Genomic DNA, 18,171 nt, shown 5'->3' on the forward strand with positions numbered 1-18,171 from the left:
AGGATGGAAGAACAGGGATGGGTTGGGAGTTAGCTCTGCTCCCTGGGGCAGCAAATATCCTATGCCTTTGCCCCGTCCTCTGTGAAGGGTGCCAGGATCTGCACGTGGGCAGGAAGGGCAGTGCAATCCTGGGGGGGCTAACACGGGGGCGGGGGGGAATAGTTCCCTGTGGCTGGGCTGGTTCAAGCCCCCAGGATGCCCCAACGCTGCAGCCCTGCCCCAGGACCAAGGCTCACCCTCGGGGCTCACCCATGGTTCTGGAGGCCACAGCATGTCTTTAACAACTTCCCCTCACAAACTCCGTGAGGGGTCTTTGCTGAGCCCAGCATATCTCCCGGGTCTTGCAAATACCCTACGGGACCTCTCCGGTCTTGCATTTTCCTTGGCCTCTGCAGAGCCATGGCCTTATTCTGCCATCTGTGTGCATGGCCACCTTGGGATCCTGTAAGATACCTGGTGTGGAAGCCTCCTGCCGAGCCCATCAGTGACTTTCTACTTTTCCCCAGCAAACAGTGATGTCCATTCCCAAAGGGAGCCGGGGCAGAGCATGGGGGCCGCAGCATGGTTAACTGGCCTCAGCAGTGTCCCCATAAACTGGGGGTGACATGCCAGCCCCCCAGGGAAGGGAGGTAGGATGGGGTAGCATTGGGTGACAGGGCTCTGTGGGATGCTGCTGGCAGCAGGGAGCCCAGTGGGATTTAGAAATGTGATGTGCCTTTGGGAAAGGCTAGTGGGAAGTGTATCGGGCAGTCTGTAAAAATAAACAGGAACCCCCCGCCTTGCAGCTGGGCTGCCATCACCTGCCCTGTTCTCCTCCGAACAGCCACAGTGTTTTACAGTGGTTTCACCCCCCTTCAAATCAGGAATATTTGGGTTCTTTCCTACCAGTGATCTTTTCTGCATCATTTCTATTAGGGCAGCAATACATCATTTCCCTCTGCTGTCAACACATTCTGACAGGGAAGGAAAACATGAGACCCTAAATCTGACACCAAAATGTGAGGTGGGCTGGCTGGGTTGTGACAAGTGGTGAAAGGCTTGGGCTGGTAGGAGATGTGAGAGCCCTGCATGCCCACTGCTTCCCTCCCCAGCCACTGAAAAGCTGTCAAAAATCTCCATGAGCCCAAAAAAACCCTCTTCGACTGGAGACTGCTGCAAAGGGAAGGGACAAGGCGAGTTGTCTACAGAGGGAGGTTTCACAAGGTGTGTTTTGTGCTGAGCTGGTGGCAGGCAGCCTGGCAGGTGTCCTGCTGCGTGGGGTCTCCCTGTCAGGAGCAGGGATGCTGCTTTTGGGCAGGCCTGACAGATAGGCTGGATTTCTGCATGGGAGAAAGAAAGAAAGGAAAAAAAAAAAGTGAGTTCAAGCAATTGTCTAATGGAAATAGAGAAACTTGGAGAGCAGGCAGGATGAGTGGGCCACTGCCTTGCCATGGCCCAGCTGCCCATGGCCAGGAGTGTGTCCTTAGGGACAAACATGCGACCCGTACATTGGCAGAGAGGCTGCAGTCCTCCCTCTGAGGGCAGAGTAGTGTTGGATGCCCAGAGTAGTGGATGTCCAGACAAAGCCTGGGCATCCTTCCTGCCTCCTCTTCCTCCTGCCTGCCCCAGCACATGTCTCTGTGGGCAACATGTCCCCTGTGCTGAGCAACTCCCATACTCCCACCTGCATCACCCCAAGTGTCCTCACTGCACTCCCAGGGCCAGCTCCAGCAAAAGCACCCATAGAGGCTTTCTCCTTTTGGCTGCGGCAAGCACTGGCAGGGGAAGGTGTGACAGTTGTCTCCTTTGAGGCCACAGTAATTGTTCACACCAAACTGGAAGCACTTTTATATCAGTTATGAAAGACGACAAAAAAAAAGTTTTTACATATATATTCAATCAATGTCTATGGAGCTTAATGCAAGGGGATTACCAGCCAGTTTAGAGCATTAGTGACTCTCGGCATTCATCAGAGGAGAACATTTGGTTGAATTGAAGCCAGCCTTTGATGGGATTGGAGAATAATTATTTCCATCAATAATTACTTCCAAGCCCAGAAGAAATGGTTCCTAGCATGTTGCAGGACAGGAGTCCTTGGTTGCCTCAAGGCCATTATGTTTTAACCCCAGGACCTGAAAATCTCATTATGGGAGCAGGGGCTGGGGTGAGAGGGACATCACCCACTGTGTCCGGGTCCCTCCTGCAAGGCAGCAGTGCCCCAGCGTGCTGCCAGCCTGGGGAGGAACCCTCCCACCTCTGCTGCTGGAGCTGATCCAGCCCAGACTTTGCACAGATCATTAATTTGGGGACATTTTTAATGGATCCTAGTGATTGAGCCTCAGAAGACTGTTCTTAAAAGGGGTTCAGGAAAGACCACAAGCTAATTAGCTCACACAAAGAAAGCAATTAACCATGTAGCTTCCCGGATGGTTAAAAATAACATAGATGTTGGGAAGCGACTGGGGGATTTATTACAAGCACAGTAATAGATTTTTAAAGCCAGGGGGACCATCAGATCAGCCAGTGTTACCTCCTGCATGTCCTGGGCTGGAAATATTTCACCTGGCTTCCCCCCATTGGCCCCTGTCACTTGTATTTGGCTGATGCACATCCTTAAATGTTCAGGGATTACACAATGGGCTCCAAGAAAGAGTCAGCTATTAGAGAAAGTGGGGATTTGTTGAGAGAGAAAATACAGGCTGGAAGAGAGGGTTGGCCCTTCTTCTGCAGGTACTCCTGTGCCAACTCTAGCCCTGAAAATGTTGCTCACGGCTGGGGCAGGCAGCAGGATGTTCCCTGGGGCATGCAAGCCTCTGGCCATGCCTAACCAGGGCTAACGTGCCGTTTTAGCATCGCGTTGCTCTTTAACCACCCTCTTGGCCCCATTTAACCCCCTAGATGTGCAGCATGCACATGGCCCTGGCCCTTTGTTCCTGACCCCACAGCCCACATGCAATGGTTGTGATGATCTCTGCAGCCAAAGCACCCTCCCAGCATCCCTGAGCCGCTGGGACTGTGAGGCTGGCAGGGGGACATCCCAGCCTCCCCCTGCTCCAGGGTGGGGGTCCACATGGCCCAGGGGCTTCAGCGTGCTGCTTTCTGAAGGGAGGAGGTAGGTCAGGTGGCAGACACGGCAGTGGGACCTTGCAGAGCTGACCTGGGGTTGGCTAAACCCCAAAGCAGCACACACAGCCTGTTCCTGAGATTGGCTTCAAAATGATAATGGGAAGAAATGGGGACATTTTCTCTGCCAGCTGAGCCCAGCCCACCACAGTACCACCCCACAGCCAGGTCGGGCTTGGACATGCTGATGCTTGCTTTATTTATTTGAATAATACTCTGGATGACACCAAAAACATAATGTTCTTGGCACCCCTGCTGGGTATCGTTTATGGCTTTCCATTAATCTTTCTGTTCTTTGAAATAAACATCTGCAGAGCCTGGAAACCTATTTACTTTCCTCCCAAGTGTCTAAGCTCAGGCTTGTTTGGGTTTGTTTTCTCCATTTGGCTTCTTTTTTCCATTTGAGCTTGCCCTGCCCAAGCCCCAGTGTTTCTTGGAGACCTCTCACCCCAGGCTTTCCCTGCCCTAGTTCTGCTCCTCGCCAACTCTCATGGTCTCTCCAGGGCTCTTGCAGGCACCTGCCCAGCCCAGGTGGTTCCCCTAAGCTCTGCTGGGCTGTCCCAGGTTCTCCAGTTTGGGCTTTCATCAGGATCAGGTGTGTTTACTGGCCCAGCACCGTAGTTGTAGGAGCAGGGAGAAAGGCTGTCCTCTGGCTGCTAAAGCTTTGCTTTTACCTGAGTGCTGGCAAGGGGCATAGGATGAGGATGTGTGGTGAGGTATTGGCAATGCTAATAGCAGGTTTGAGGAACAGCATGTGAAATACAAAAGCTTCTTTTCCTACCAGAGTGCAAGATCAGTGCTGTCTCTGCAGAGCTGCTGAGCTAAAACCCACAATGCAAAGGAAGATGTCTGGGGGTGGTGGTCTGATTAGCTTCCATTGCCCCTTGCTGTTGTATTGGATCTGGACCCTGTGCTGTCCCTGCGGTATGGGGCTGTCCAGCTGCTTCTTGGCTGCATGGTATTTGGGGCATCTGCCTGAAAGCTGAGCACCGCACGCCCCGACTGGGGCGCAGCTTGGCTTGGAAATGGGGGCTTTCTGGAGCCTTGTAGGAGCATTTCCCACTGCAGGGCTGAGCACCGCAGGCTCAGGAGGCCCAAGAGGAACCTACAGCTCTCCTTCACAGCAGCACAGGTCCTACCTGTGGAAAGGAAAGGGAATTCCCCAGTACATGGAAAACTTTCAGCCAGTGAGTCCAGCAGAATGGACAGTTCTTTATCGCTCTCTTTCTCTCCTGTTGCTCCCACAGTGGAATGCTCAGCTGTCTGCAGTACCCTTCGGAGGACAGACGTCCTGAAAAGCTGAGTGGCTGCACGGTCAAGGAGGCCTCCACCACCAATGGCTGTGCGAAAGCAAAGGAGAGGCGAGACCATGCTCGCCGCAGGTCACGCAGGTAGGAGCCAGGGCTGCGAGCAGGGTCACCCCAAAGCAGGAGGATGGCAGAGGAGGCATCTGTGACTCCTTACCCAGCCCCTCTGGGGGTCTGTGAGAGCTGGGGATCGGTTAAATGACCATGCGAGCGTACAGCAAATGTATGCAATTGTATGAAACCCCTGTCCGTGTTTGCAGGGAGAAACCTGCAAACCTGTAGTTCATCTCCACTCCACATCTTGCTCTTTCAGTCTCCTTGCAAGTGGCCCTGGCTGGAAGACAGGTGACCTGCCAGCACCCCTGTGCACTACCAGGTCCGCAGGGTACCCCTGGCTGGGCATCACTCTCAGCAACTTCCCTCTCCTCACAACTAGATCAGACCAGCAGCACTGGCTTCATTAGGACACAGCTTCATTACCAGTTCATCAGTAGCCCCTGACAACTTGACATGGGAAAAATGAATCGAACGCTGTGAGTGAAGCAGCTAGGGTGTCTGAGCCCTGCCTGCTAAACTGCCTCTGGGATTAAAGCCTCTCTGTTTGGTTAAAGATGCTGGAGAGAAAGAGCAAGAAAGCACGTTTCATATCTTCAGATTTCAGGCTAACCAGAACAATAATCTAAAGCGTATTTTTAATTAGACTTTGATCACAATCGCAGAGAAACAATTAAAATCGATCAGCACAGGGAGAAAGCTTCCACATTAAAGACAAAAGGCTTTATCTTGTGAGAGGGAAAAGGGGTCTACAGAAAGCGCCTGCGGCTGCATGGCACGGTCAGAGGTTTTTCCCTGCTCTCTCTTGGCTGTGGCAGTGCCTGGCTGTGGCCCTGGGTGAAGCGGGGGCTGAGATGCACCCAGACCTGTTTGCTGAGGAGCCCAAATCTGTGCTAGGGGAAAGCACATGGGAGCTTGGGTTGAGCATCCTGATAACTGAGGGGCTGAGATAGGTGTTCAGGTCCCTGGTCTAGGACAGACCCTTAGGGTGGCTTTGGGGAGATGTCTGAGCTTAGCAACAAGAAGTTGTCTTGGAAAACACATTTCTCCTACCTTAATGCAGAAAAAAAGACCCACCATCCCCAAAGTGTACCATATTTCCTAGCAGCACTTCTGCCAGTCGGTGAAATACTTGGGAGGAGAAAGAGCGGGAAGGAGTATCTGGGTGATCCTCAGAGCCGTGGTGTGGTTGCACCTTGGATTTACTGCACCAGAAACACTCAGCACACAGTTACTCACAGATCACAATCAAAGCATTAGTGTACAGTTTTGTTTGCCAGAGCAATTTGGAAAAAAAAAATAGAAGAGTGTATTAAAAGCACTAAGCAATTGGCTTTTTATGTTAGTGTGAATTTGGTAGTAAATCAAGCCCTGGGTGAGCAAGTGTTGGGGGGCAGTGGAGCCTGAGTCCCCCCTCACCACCAACACTGACAGGTCAACATGCTGTGACACCTGCTCTGCGTTAGGACTATTATTAAACATAATGTTTATTCTTTCTGCAGAAACTGCCCAAATTTTGGCCTGTTTCTGTAGTGAAGATCCCACAATGTTTTCCAAACATGGGACTGCCTTCACGTGTTCCCTGCTAGTGGTGACTCTTGCTGGCAGGGCGAGAAGTGGGGAAACTGAGGCACAAACCCAGCACCCTCATTTCCAACAGTGTCTGCCCTTTCCTTAGGGTCGCCAGTCCCCAGTTTTGCAGATGCCCTGGGGAGCTGGCTGTGGCCCCTGCAAACCTCACCCCTGGGTCCATTTGGATCCACAGGCAGATCTGGGGGTCACTTTGGGGATCTGCGGGCTTCTGCCAGCTGCCCCCTGTCTTTACGAGCATTTACTTTGGTTAATGAGTAGCCACAGAGTATCTGTCATATTTTCAGCCCAGCACTCTGAATTAATTTAACCATGGTATTTGCTTTTCATTGAAACATAGCGCAATTCAGTATCGTATGTTTAGAAAAGAAATTCATTTACAGGAGGGTTTGGGGTTTTTTTTTTTCAAGGTTTAACAATTGTGTAAGAGATGCATATCTCATTAAATTACCATAGCATCTCAATAAACATATATATTTCTAATCAATTGCTATTTAACATATGTCAAGTCTTTTATTATGGTTAGATGCATCTGGCTGCAATAATTATTGTATGCAAATTAAATGCCAATTAATTATTTAAAGCATATTTACAAAGAGCAACAAAACCTATAAATCTGTTATGGAGTCGTTAACCTCAGCAAACATGTTTTAAATAATCAGCCGGTGTTGCCGTGGCGTACAGTAGCTGCCTCATTATATCTCCATTAAACCCATGGAGGAGACACTTCATTTAAAGTGTGACCAAATTATTGGGTATATAGGGTAATCAGGTGCTCACCTGCACCCCAGGTCCACCGTGAAAACTGATCTCTCTGCCCTGGATGTCCCTGAGGTGGGGGTGGCAGAAAACCAGGGATAGCCATCCCGTGTGAGCTGATTCTGACAGTGCTTTTACTTCTTTTCTTTGTTTTCCCCCCTCCTCAGCCCCTCATGCGATGGGGAGCGTGCACCGCCACCAGCCCGGGGGAAGAAGAAGAAGAAGAAATCTGGCCGCAAGAAGCGAAGGAGGTGAGGGCGGCCATGGAGGTGTGTGGGGCGGGAGGGGACAGGCAGCCCTTGGCTGTGTGAGGGGGGAAAAAAGCCGGTGTAAAATGGAGGCTGGATACCCTACGGGGAGGTGCAAGGGGCTGGGGGTTTCCACAGGCCCAGGGAGGTGACGCCATTTTCTTGCCCTCCCTTCAGGGCAGCAGAGGCTGGGCCAGGGTTCACCCTACAGCCCATCCTGGGGGGCCCTGGCAGCCCCCAGACCCTCTCCACCTTGGGGGGATGCCACTAGTGACAGGGTAAGGGTTGGGGTGGCCAGGGAGGGCTGTGGGGAGCCCTGCGGTCCCTAACACCCCTCTGCCTCCTCAGGTCTCCCTCCTACAGCCCCTCGCCTGTGAAGAAGAAGAAGAAGAAAAGCTCCAAGAAGCGAAAAAGAAACAGGTATTTTGCTCTTGAAAAAGTAATTCCCTGCTGGCAGCGGCTGTCGCAGGGCTTTGGACAAGGGGTGGGAGACATAACTGCTGTCAGGCAGCTGGTGCCAGGAGGCAGAGCTGTCCAGCCATTAGCCATTAGCAGTCCAGCTGACTGCTAATAATGGCCACCCAGAGGGCAGGGCCCCACAGGGAGGTGAAACCGGACAGCTGAAGCGGCGCAGAGCGGGTGTCCCTCCAGGCACGGGGGGAATGAAATGGGGTGCACGCCCAGGGCAAACAGGTAAATATGAGCTGTTGGGGTGTGGGAGAAGAGAGACAGAGGAGCCAAATCAGCGTGAGGTCTGCAGAGCCTCTGCTTGCTCTTTGACCTTGCTGTCCAGTTTCCCATCCTCTGGGATGCCAACGAGATCGGCGTTCAGAGCTTGCACTGATCCTTTTCCCCCAGCCTGCAGAAAGTGTCAGTGTTTGGACCAGGAAAAGGCTCAGACCAGCTCCCCACATCCACATCTCAGCCTTCCCTCCCAGCCCTGGGTGACTGCCTCCACGTTCCCCTTCTGAAGCCCATTTTTAATTTAAAGAGCACAATTAAATTTTAAAATTGCACATATTTCACTGTTGTCTCTCAAATGTTAAACCAATATTTGAAGAGAACAGTGGATGCAATCTCCCTTGGAAAGTTCATGTATCTATAATATATTGAACCAAAGAGAGAAGCTACCAAAAATGGATAACAGCTAAAAGCTGAGCTTGAATCTTAAAGAAAAGGGAGAGAGGAGGAGATAGGATATAGAAACTCATTTAAAATACTTTCTTCCCAAAGAGGGATTCTTATGCTCTTTTATGGATGTCATCTCTTGACAGCACTCCTGGGTCAGATATTCCTTGGCTTTAGTACCCATTTGTGCCTCTGCAAGCCAAGGATAAGCTGCAGCTGGTCCCAAAAGGCAGCATGATAAACCATTAAGCATTAGTGAGCAATGGAGGTTGTTTCCAGACACCTGGTACCATTTCAACTACAGATCCCAACTGACCTTACCACAGGCAGTCTCGCAGCCCCACTAGGCAGGACTTCAGGCCATGTCTTCTGCAGGATGTTGTGCCCCAAGCTGATGTGGGACACAGGAGGCTGTGCAGTGTACCTGGGCCAGGCCTTGCTGCAAGGAAGAGTGTCCTCCATACTCCCAGGGTTTTCTACAAGGACCACCAGCATGGTGGCTCCTGTGTCATCCCAGGGATGTTCAGGAGGCAAGACAGAGGCATGACTGCTGCTTTGGATGTAAGGCTGCTCTGGAGTTATACAGAAAGAATTCTTCCTTTGACTGCTACTTGGTCCTTCATACAGAAAACCAGGGACTGGACTCACGTCTGCCCCCTCAAACTAAGTACAGTGCAAAACTGTGGTGGCGGTAGCAGAGAAAAGGGACCCACCAGGGACAGGAGATGTATCTGATCTCTATAGACTTGTTATCCTGAGGATCATATTCTCAATTACTTGCAGACTGTGACAGTCACTTCCACTACACCAGCATTTCTCAGCCACCCCCTTGCCAGCTAGCTAAAGGAGAGCCAAGGCCGTTCTGCCCAGCTGGTACATGAGGTCTTCTCACCATGCTCAGTCTATCACTGGTCCTAATGACATTGTCTTTGATTCAAATTTCCAATTTTGTAAGACTCTGTATTCAATGGACATATTTGTGTCTTGCAGGTTATCGTCAAAGAAGAGAAGGCACAGGTAAGAGTTGAGCAAGTGTGGGTGGTCCCTTAGAAATATGAGTTTAATGGTCTCTTCAAGATCTCACAGGGTTGATTTCACTGGGCGAGGGCAGAAGACATTTTACTTCCACGTCTCCTTGTGGAAATCCCATTGGCTCCCCCCATTCCCTGTAGGTCTGGAGCTACCCTCTCCCTATTCAGCCTTATGCATTCCTCAAACCCCACAGGAACTGGGTCTCCAGCCCAACCTGTGCAATCAAGCACATAAATGGAAAAGACCTCTTTTTATAACCTAGCCCCTGGCAACGTCATCCATGTTGCATCCACCCTGCATCTTGAGTCTTCATTTCTCTTACAGTTTTATTTGCAAACAGTATGGCATCCCCCAGCAGTGCTCATCTTTGAAACACAGTCAGTGGCTTTCCAGGTGTGCACTGGAAGAACTCTCCCAATTCCAGTACGTGTGTGTACAGTATAAAGAAGTATTCATGTTTTCTGTGGGAAAATGCAAAGCCACCAGGATGGCTGATCCCTTTGAGGATCCTTTTTGGCCAAGCCCACAAGCCAGATTTGTCAGTAGGCACTCAGACCCCCTATGCTGTGGCAGAATCATTAATCCCTTTCATTTTTATTGCACGCTCTTGAACAATCTAGCTGTAACATTGACGTGTGATTGTGCGGCTTTTTATCAGAACAGAAATCTCTGAATTAATTAGCCATTTCTTATTTAGTTCTTCAAGCCCCAAAAGTAAGAGAAAGGAAGAAAGAAAACACAAAAAACAGTAAGTAGTGATTCATGGTGTTCCCTGCCCTGCCTGAGCAGAGCTGTGGGGCTAGGAAGTGCTTGATGTGGTGGGTCCCCTGGAGCTAACATTGGCTGGACAGCCCTAAGCAATTCTCAGGATTATTTCACAGCTAAAACCAGCAATTCTGGTTTTGCTGGAATGGAAAAAGGTTTGTAGAGGCTGGAGATGTTTCCTTTCCCTCTCTTTTGTGCCACCTCATTCAGCACTTTCTTTGTATCTCACAAGGATATACAGTGCCTTGTTCATCCATTCCTGAGCAGAGACTCCAGCTTTTCTGATGAGGGCAGTATGAGAGGATGAACTCAGATCTGCGGAGCACAGTGCCCTCACAGCCTCCGCTGCCCAAAGGGCAGGCTGGCACACTCTTACTGAGAAGGGCTTTAGCTCCTCCTTGTTTGCTGCTCTTGGAGGTTACACTAGGGGCTACTCATGATATACAATACAACCAAATATCTGAATGGGGGCAGAAGGCAATGGGGACAAGGGAAGAGAAGGGATTGTTTGGAGGTGATTGAGGCTCTAAAAATCTGGGGTTGATGTTTCCATCTGCCCTGGAGTGTTAGCAGAGCACAGTCCTTGTCCTGTGGGGCAGACAATTGAGGGGTATGGTATAAAATGTGGTTCATCAGGGCTGGAAGGAAGGTCTGTAAGCCTTCCCTGTTTTTCACTTTCTTTGTCTTTTCCTGGGAATTGCAACTTGTGGCTTCTCACCTGCTTTCAGAGCAAGGAAACAGTTCTGGGGCTGAATGCTGGGCACCAAACCCCTCATTGGCTTTGCTGGGACTCGGGATACCCTGCTAGAGACAGAAACCGAGATAGCAGATGGAAATCTGCTGGTTTGTTTGGTATTAGCAGGATCTGCCCTTTAATTCATCCCAACACAACTTTTAGCCCTTAGGCAGAAAGGAGACAGAGAGACAACTCCTGACGCCACCAGTGTCACCCCAGTACCCACCGGGACTGAAGAGGTTGGGAATCCATGAGGTGCTGCCTGCACAGGCCATCTCTACCGCATGCAGAAAGACCATCTCCTTTTCTCTGATTTCTGTGTGTTCAGTAGCACAGCCACCTTTTTTTCCTCAAATTAGGCTGCTATACACACAGAAATCTCAGTGGTAAAACTGAGGCTTCCTAGGTTATCAGTAAAAGCAGGCATATCCCAAACCCAATGTAGTGCTGGCCAGTACACGGTAGCCTAACTGTGGTTAAAACAAAGATCAGATGCCTTGCTGGAGTGTACTGACCTAGGGTAACAAAAGCTGCTAGAATTACTCTTTAGGGATAATCCAGCCAGGGTGTTTTAGCCTTCATCTTTCAGCTCACAAATTGGAGCTGAGCCACTCCTGGTTTCTGCAAACCTTCTTATTGCTCCTGGGTGTGGATCAGATAGATTCCCATGAGCCAACTCAGATCAGGATTTTTGTATAATCTCACTGCTTTGGCTTATCTTTGTGTTGAGCAACTGGTTATCTAAATCACACAGGACCAGTTTTTCCTCCTGCAGAAAGGGAAAACTCTTAAACTGGAGGCACTGATGCAGAGGGTGAAGAGCAAATATGCGGATTTTCACACAAATCCACCATGTGAGGGAGAGATGATCAGTGTTGCTTATTTCAGCTGTATGAAAATAAGGAATGAGGATCCTAAAATGTCAAGTTTTTAAAAATATAGTCATAGGGTGTGAAGAGCATCAGAGAAAACAGCCAGGCGGAGTTCAAACAATTGCCCTGGAGGTTGTCCTTTTGTCTTAAAGGAGATGCTGTTCTCAAGCAATAGATTTGCTGAGTTTGCAAAGTGGCAAATTGCTAAATGCTGTCCAGGCAGGTTGTATTAGTGCTGTCAGTGACTGGTATAGTGTGGCCCTGACACCAGCCTGCTTCTACCAGCTAACCCATCGTTGCCTTTGCCTGCTGGCACAGTGATGCCAGCCTGAGCAGACGCTACCAGATCTAAAATAACTGCTGTGACAACAATGAGAGGGAATGGGCACAGAAGGTGACAGGTAGCCTGCCACCCACATCACCCTGCTGTCTGCGTGCAGGACTTCAGTTCTTGGCATGGGCAACAACAGCCATTCAGTAACAGGGCCACATAATCCGTCAGTAATAGCCTGAATGGAGCAAAGGGAAGTGCACCAGGGCACTGAACCTGGGCCCCTGGGCACGGTTTGCTGGTAACTGTCCTGTGGCCGTCAGAAAAGGGAGCAGCAGTGACTGAACACCTATAAGAAGCCAGGTAAAATGGTCCTGCCCCTCAAGCAAGAACCATGCATAGGGCAGACTGTGGTTAGGGAAGCTGTACTTTATATAGCAACCATAAGAGCTGCCCATAGGACTGGCTAGACCCTCCCACCTAGAGAGCATGGGGAAGGCTGGCTGTTACTGAGTGTACTGTATTATTTGGAGCCTGTCCTCTTGTGTCTGCTTTTTCACAAGGAGCTTGCACTACTGTTAGAGCAAGGTTGGGAAGGTGCCAGGCTGTTCCCTGGTTGTCTTACGGCAGGCTGCAGGATGAAGGGCAAGCAGATGAGCAGGCAAGCACATTGTTCTTTAAGGTCTTGAAAGCAGAAAAGATTGGTGCTGTCTGCTGCACTCCCACGTGCTAGTCCATAGATCTTCCCCCAGCAGGCTACAGAGCCAACCTAATAGCTTGTAGTTAAAATGCTAGCATAGATCTTGGTAAGATGGCTTGCCTTAATGTCAGTGTAGCTATGAAGGGATGGTGAATTTCTCATGCCCTGGTGTCCTGCACAATGTTTCACACACCAGTCTCTCTTGTTTAAAACGCAGATCTCCTTTCTGATATGAATGTTATTTACTTCAGCCTCCAGCTGCTGGGCTCTTGCATCCCTCCAGTCTGCTAGCCTAACAGTGGTTTTCCTCTCTGCTTCTTAAAGCTCTCGTGGGCGCACCCGGAAATCTCATCGCCATCGCCACCACCACTCTCGCTCAGAGAGCTCCGACTCCCACTCCCCCAGCTGCCGAAGCAGGTAACGTCACCGCTCCCTGAGCTGAGTGTCCTGCAACACTTGCCAGTGGGCTCAAGGTTGTGATTGCAATAGACTGTGTGACGCACAAACTCTCTGTGCAGAGCCACATCCCATTCTGGTAGCAGCGATGTCACATACTGGGGGTTTAGCTGCTTCTGGTTTCGGCCATAGAAGGGTTTTGCCTCAAGGAGCAGTGGCTGCAGCTTTTCAGTCCAGCAGTCACTTCTAATCCCCGTGGCTGATGATCAGCCCATGACAGCTGATTCCAGCCTAGTCTCCCTTCACCAGCCCAAGGGCTCTGTACTGCTGATGTCCCAGGGAACCCTTAAACTTGGTCTTAGCAATGGAAATATATTTGCCCATGGCATTCTATAGCTGCTGTCTTTGACCTGATTAAAATCTCTGTCCTGTGGATGACAGATGCATCCTGGAGCCAGCGAAGTGGATGCTGGTGCTAGACCTGGCATCACTGCAATAGCAAGTTGCATAGTTTATACACATCATAAGTTCGTGTTTCACATTTTTCTGAAAGCACTTGAACAAACCACCCCCACTCTCCAACTTTGCTCATCCTAACTACTGGGAATTTTCTTATGAAAAGCTTATATCAGTGGGGGGAGGAATGCAATCAGTAATTGGAGGGCTGTTCATGCAAGAGCAGAATGTGTCTTCTCTTGGAGGTGTATTACCACAGGGACATTCAAGGCTGTGTGAAAGCATGGTTTGCCTTGAGCCACCATAAAATGCATGAACTGGAGCTGAAATTCGACATTAAGGTCCAAAGCCTGGATGCAAAATATTTTTTTAAAAAAGTAAAGCAAAATACCCCTTTCTCTCAATCATGACTCCACAGAGCAGTCATGAGGAAGACCTTCTCCCGCATGCAATGGCCTAGCACAGAGCTGCCAAGGGTTTGTATGGAGCTGGTAATGGGCATTACTGCAATACCGAGGAGTAACGGTTTGGCTGTTCATGTCTTCTGGAGGCACAGAGCCAGGTCTTGGGAGAAAGGGCGTAAAACACAGCGAAGACACTCCCGGCACCATTCAAAGATCACAGCAAAGCGAAGCTCCTCTGCAGAGGTTCAGGCCAGCCAAAAAGCCAGCCAAACCCTCCCGCTCTACAGCTTCCTGTCTCCTAAGGAAGTAGTAAGTATTACACACTGTGCTTCTTTGCTTGACCTAGCCACAGGAATCTGGGCAAGAAATCTGATATGAAATTTTTATAACTCAATTATAGTGATGTTAGACAAAGTTGGTTAAAACTGTATTATTTATTAATGGTGCTGTTCTCCAATGTATTTAAAGTAATTCCTTCCTTCAGCACTTTCACACCAAGGGTGGGGCTGCAGAGGGGAAAAATTTGCAAAGGCTCTAGCCTATGAATAATGAATTGAGGACATTTAACAAAAAAAAAAGTGGCTTCCAGCAATGATATTTTACAGGGAAGTGTTTGTTATGCAGTCTTTACTCAGCTGGATGTGAACTTAATTCACTGGTCTTCATGTCCAAAAGTTTAGTCCTTCAGGGGAAGAAAGGGAATCAAACATATATAAAAGAAACATTTACATTTAATGAGTTGGTCATTAGTGGCAGGGGATGTTTTCTGACTATCAGGATCCTTCTAGGATCACTGTTGCTCTGGACTGACAAGCCCAGGGGCCAAATTCAGAACTTATGAGCAGCTCTCATTGATGCTAATGGAAACTGCATGTGCAGCTGAGGGTAAAATCAGGCTCAGTGCCTTGGGATGTTTTTCCATATACATGGAAAGAGATGATATAATACATGCCTTAGAACTGAGGGAGCAAGAGATGGAGAGAAATACTACAGATTGATATGAAGTCTTCCTTTTCCATGGCACATTTCCCCTTTGTTCCCAGTAGCTGCAAAGCAGAGGTGTGATGCTCTTTGATCATGGTGTTAGTATCTGATAGGTATTTTGGAGAGATAAATTGCTACACAGGACTCAAGGTAGTGCAGAATCTGGTACTCGCGTGTGTGGATGTGTAACATTAGAGGTGTCTAGAGTACAGAGTCCTCCAAGCCCCGAAGTGGTACACAATGGGGAACTGATTTTTCTCCTTTAGGCCCCGTCATCAACTGGAAATAGCTCAGCCATATGCAGTAGCTACATCAGATATGAGATAGATAGTGCCAGCAAGAGGAGAGACTTTATCCGCTCACCCGCACAGACAGCATTCTGATCAAAATACACAGAGATTATACGTGGGTACAGACAGGCACAAGCTGTCTCTCAGAATTATAGATATGCATATTTGCTCTCGTTATATACGTCTCCTGAGTGTGTAGTGCACATGTGAGTCATTGCTTATAAAACCATAAAAGGCAGAGTGAATAGCAAAACCTGCACGCCACGCTTAGATGTGTGTGTGTGTGTGCACATGCAAAGAAAGAATAACAAGCTGTGAAGCTTTTATTGCCATGAGCCTGGGGTGTTGCCCTCTGTCAACTTGGGAAGGTAGGAATGGGTTAAGAGCTCCTCCCAAAAATCAACCAGCCAAAGACTGCATCATGTCACCAGGGTTGGTTTTTGTTTTTTTTTTTTTTTGTTCAAGCTGCGTATTTCACATAAATGTTTTCAAGTCTAAGCCTGGTTTTTAATTGATACTAGGTTTCCTCTCTCTGAAGCCAGGCTCCCTGAGTCCTGTGAGGCCAACTGCCAGCTGTTCTGTTCCCTGAGCAAGAGTAAACTCTAATTTAAAATTGTAAAAGCTTTAAAGTGAGCTAAACTCAAGCATGCTGCACTCCCCTTTCCACTTGCTTCACTGGGGGTAAATGAGCACACAAGCTGCGGGGCAGGGCAGAGCTTTATAGTGACAGATGCAAAGTAAAAGTCATCAGGCCCCTGCTGTATTCTTTCTAGTAAGGGTTAATAACACAGGCAAATATTTCAATGACTAAAAGGCATCAGCACCTTTACTATGCAACCCACTAGTGTCCTTTTGTTCCCAAAAAGAAGTATGCTGTCTTGGGACATCAACTCAAGATCACATTTAAGCATTTGTTAAAATTGAAGCCCCTGGTTAAGTGCTGCCCCTGAAATTTTTCTGAATAAGGTCATTAAATATCGTGTACTCAAAACTGGCAAGGGAAAAATGGAATGGGAACTTCTAGTCTAATTTATTAATGACTATACACAACTTTTTGCCTCCCCTTTTTGTGAGTTAAATGGTTGCTCTATAAATAAGCTTAGCTCTGTCAGAATCTACTTTGAGAGCAGCCTGGATGTGTTATGAAATGAAAATACGCTCTTGAAGAAAAAGTTGATCACATATCAAAAATAAATTACTGGAAAAGACTTTGTGGAAAATTCCAGAACTGGGACTCAAAAATGCCACATTTCAGTCCTCTACGTGGGTTGGTGTGTCACACTCCCTACTCTTCCCTCTGGCCTGGGCTTCCAAGCCAAGCCGTCCTTACGTGGGGAGATGCATTATCATAACTCCCAAGGAAAGGGATTGTCCGCGGAGGATCCCAACGTGCAGAAGAGACCCAGAGAGACAATACACAAACTCCTGTGAGGTAATAATATATGTGAGGTAATAATGCTATATAGCACTTCCAAATCAAAGATTTTGCTTTTTAAGCCAATTTTTATTCTATATTCTTTTTCCTCTGAAAATTTGAAGCATTTTGTGGTAAATTCTGCCACCCTCCCCGCCCCCTGCCCTGCCCTAGTTTGTTTTCCTTCCTTTCTACTGGAACAGCCACAATTTCTAACTAGGTCTACCTGTAATTTGAGGGATAAAGCATACAAAACAATGCCCTGCCCATGCATCTACCTTGCTGCTTCTTTCCCTCTTGCCTTTATGCGTAAGTTGATGCACACACACATGCAGAAACACCCCGAAGTTCCCTGCTACTTTTTTCTGTTTGGCAGTGAATTTCCAAGCTTCTCCCTCTCATTCTTCCTTTAATCCATGCAGCCGCAATAGCCACCTATTGAGAATAGGATTGTGGGTCTGTGCTTCAGCATGCAGAGAAACTGTGGGTAATATGCAGCATCTATTTTTGAACAGAATACCCCCAACCTGCTGCAGACACTTTATTCCACACCGATACAGATGTATTACATGCCACTGTGCTTTCAGTTGAGCAGTGCAATATAAATACCTGCAGGGTATGAATCTAATTGCCTTTGTACGTGATGAAGATAACTGCATGCTGCATACGCTTTCTTTGCCAGCTCCTTTACTTCCACTGAAACTCGTTTACGATGTCACAAATTAACATAGGCTTGAGCTAGATTTTCAGTGAGGCTCAGTGGGGTATGGTTGTTCCAAATGGTGCTGTTTGTCTTTGTACTTGTGTCTGCAGAAAGGCAGAAGTGAGGAGATACTGTGCAGGGACTGGGACAGACAGCGTGTGCAGGAGGGAACCTTGTAGCAGATCTGTGTATTGGCTTGCTGTTGCTCTCTGTTTTCTAGCCTGGGTTTTGGTTTACATAGGAAAAGCTATTCTTTTAACTGATAGGCAGTATGTTTCTGACAATAAATTGAGGCCCTTGAAGAGCAGAAAGGCAAAGCCTTCCATAAATGTGGAAGTTGCTCTCTTTTTGCTTTTCCTTTTCTCCCCTCCCAGCCAGGGGACTGAGGTTACCCCCAGTTATTACCCAATAAATTTGCAGCTCAGCCCTGGGACCACAGGAAGGCCAGCAGCCTGGGGTGAAGGGGGGATGCCTGCAGCCATGGCAGGGCTGTGCTGTACACCCGGTACCAAAGGAGGCAGTGGAAGGTAAACCCTTGCTCCAAGGCAGTGCCAGCCTGGCCTGAGCCGAGCTGGGGATACCCTGGCCTGTGTCATCTGACACTGGCTGCACCCCAACAGGCTGAGAAGATCTTTGCAAAGGAACAAACCTTTGCCTGGCATTCTCAGGAATTTACCCCCAGCAATGGATCTGTGAGCCAGGCTGCTCAGCAGTGTTGCCATCCAGCCCTAAATAACCTACACTCTGACCTTGCAGGGACGGCTGTGTCATTGCCTCCATGCTCCTGGACTTAGCCCTTGTGGTAGAGAAAGCCTCATCCTGAACTCTCCATCTAGCAAAAAAAAAAAAAAAAAGTATTTTCCATTCAATGTCCTTGAGTCAGGGATTCACAATTTTGCAAAAAGGGTTATATGGTATTCCTACAGCACTGCTAGTTTTTGTACTCCCTTAATAAGAGAT

At 48.6% G+C, this 18,171-nt stretch overlaps 1 protein-coding gene across 1 annotated transcript in view; it reads left to right on the top strand.

The window, feature by feature from the left end:
• The window catches only part of SRRM4 (serine/arginine repetitive matrix 4), a 45,389-nt gene that overhangs the window by 17,443 nt on the left and 9,775 nt on the right, over positions 1-18,171 (top strand). Inside the window, exons 2-8 of the mRNA XM_075718773.1 lie at positions 4,350-4,493; positions 6,980-7,063; positions 7,409-7,480; positions 9,179-9,205; positions 9,918-9,968; positions 12,889-12,981; positions 13,967-14,129. Of these exons, the coding sequence (XP_075574888.1) occupies positions 4,350-4,493; positions 6,980-7,063; positions 7,409-7,480; positions 9,179-9,205; positions 9,918-9,968; positions 12,889-12,981; positions 13,967-14,129 (634 nt within the window). The remainder of the gene's footprint in view (positions 1-4,349; positions 4,494-6,979; positions 7,064-7,408; positions 7,481-9,178; positions 9,206-9,917; positions 9,969-12,888; positions 12,982-13,966; positions 14,130-18,171) is intronic.

The sequence above is a fragment of the Pelecanus crispus genome, chromosome 11 (genome assembly GCF_030463565.1).
Source record: "Pelecanus crispus isolate bPelCri1 chromosome 11, bPelCri1.pri, whole genome shotgun sequence".
Lineage (NCBI taxonomy): Eukaryota > Metazoa > Chordata > Aves > Pelecaniformes > Pelecanidae > Pelecanus > Pelecanus crispus.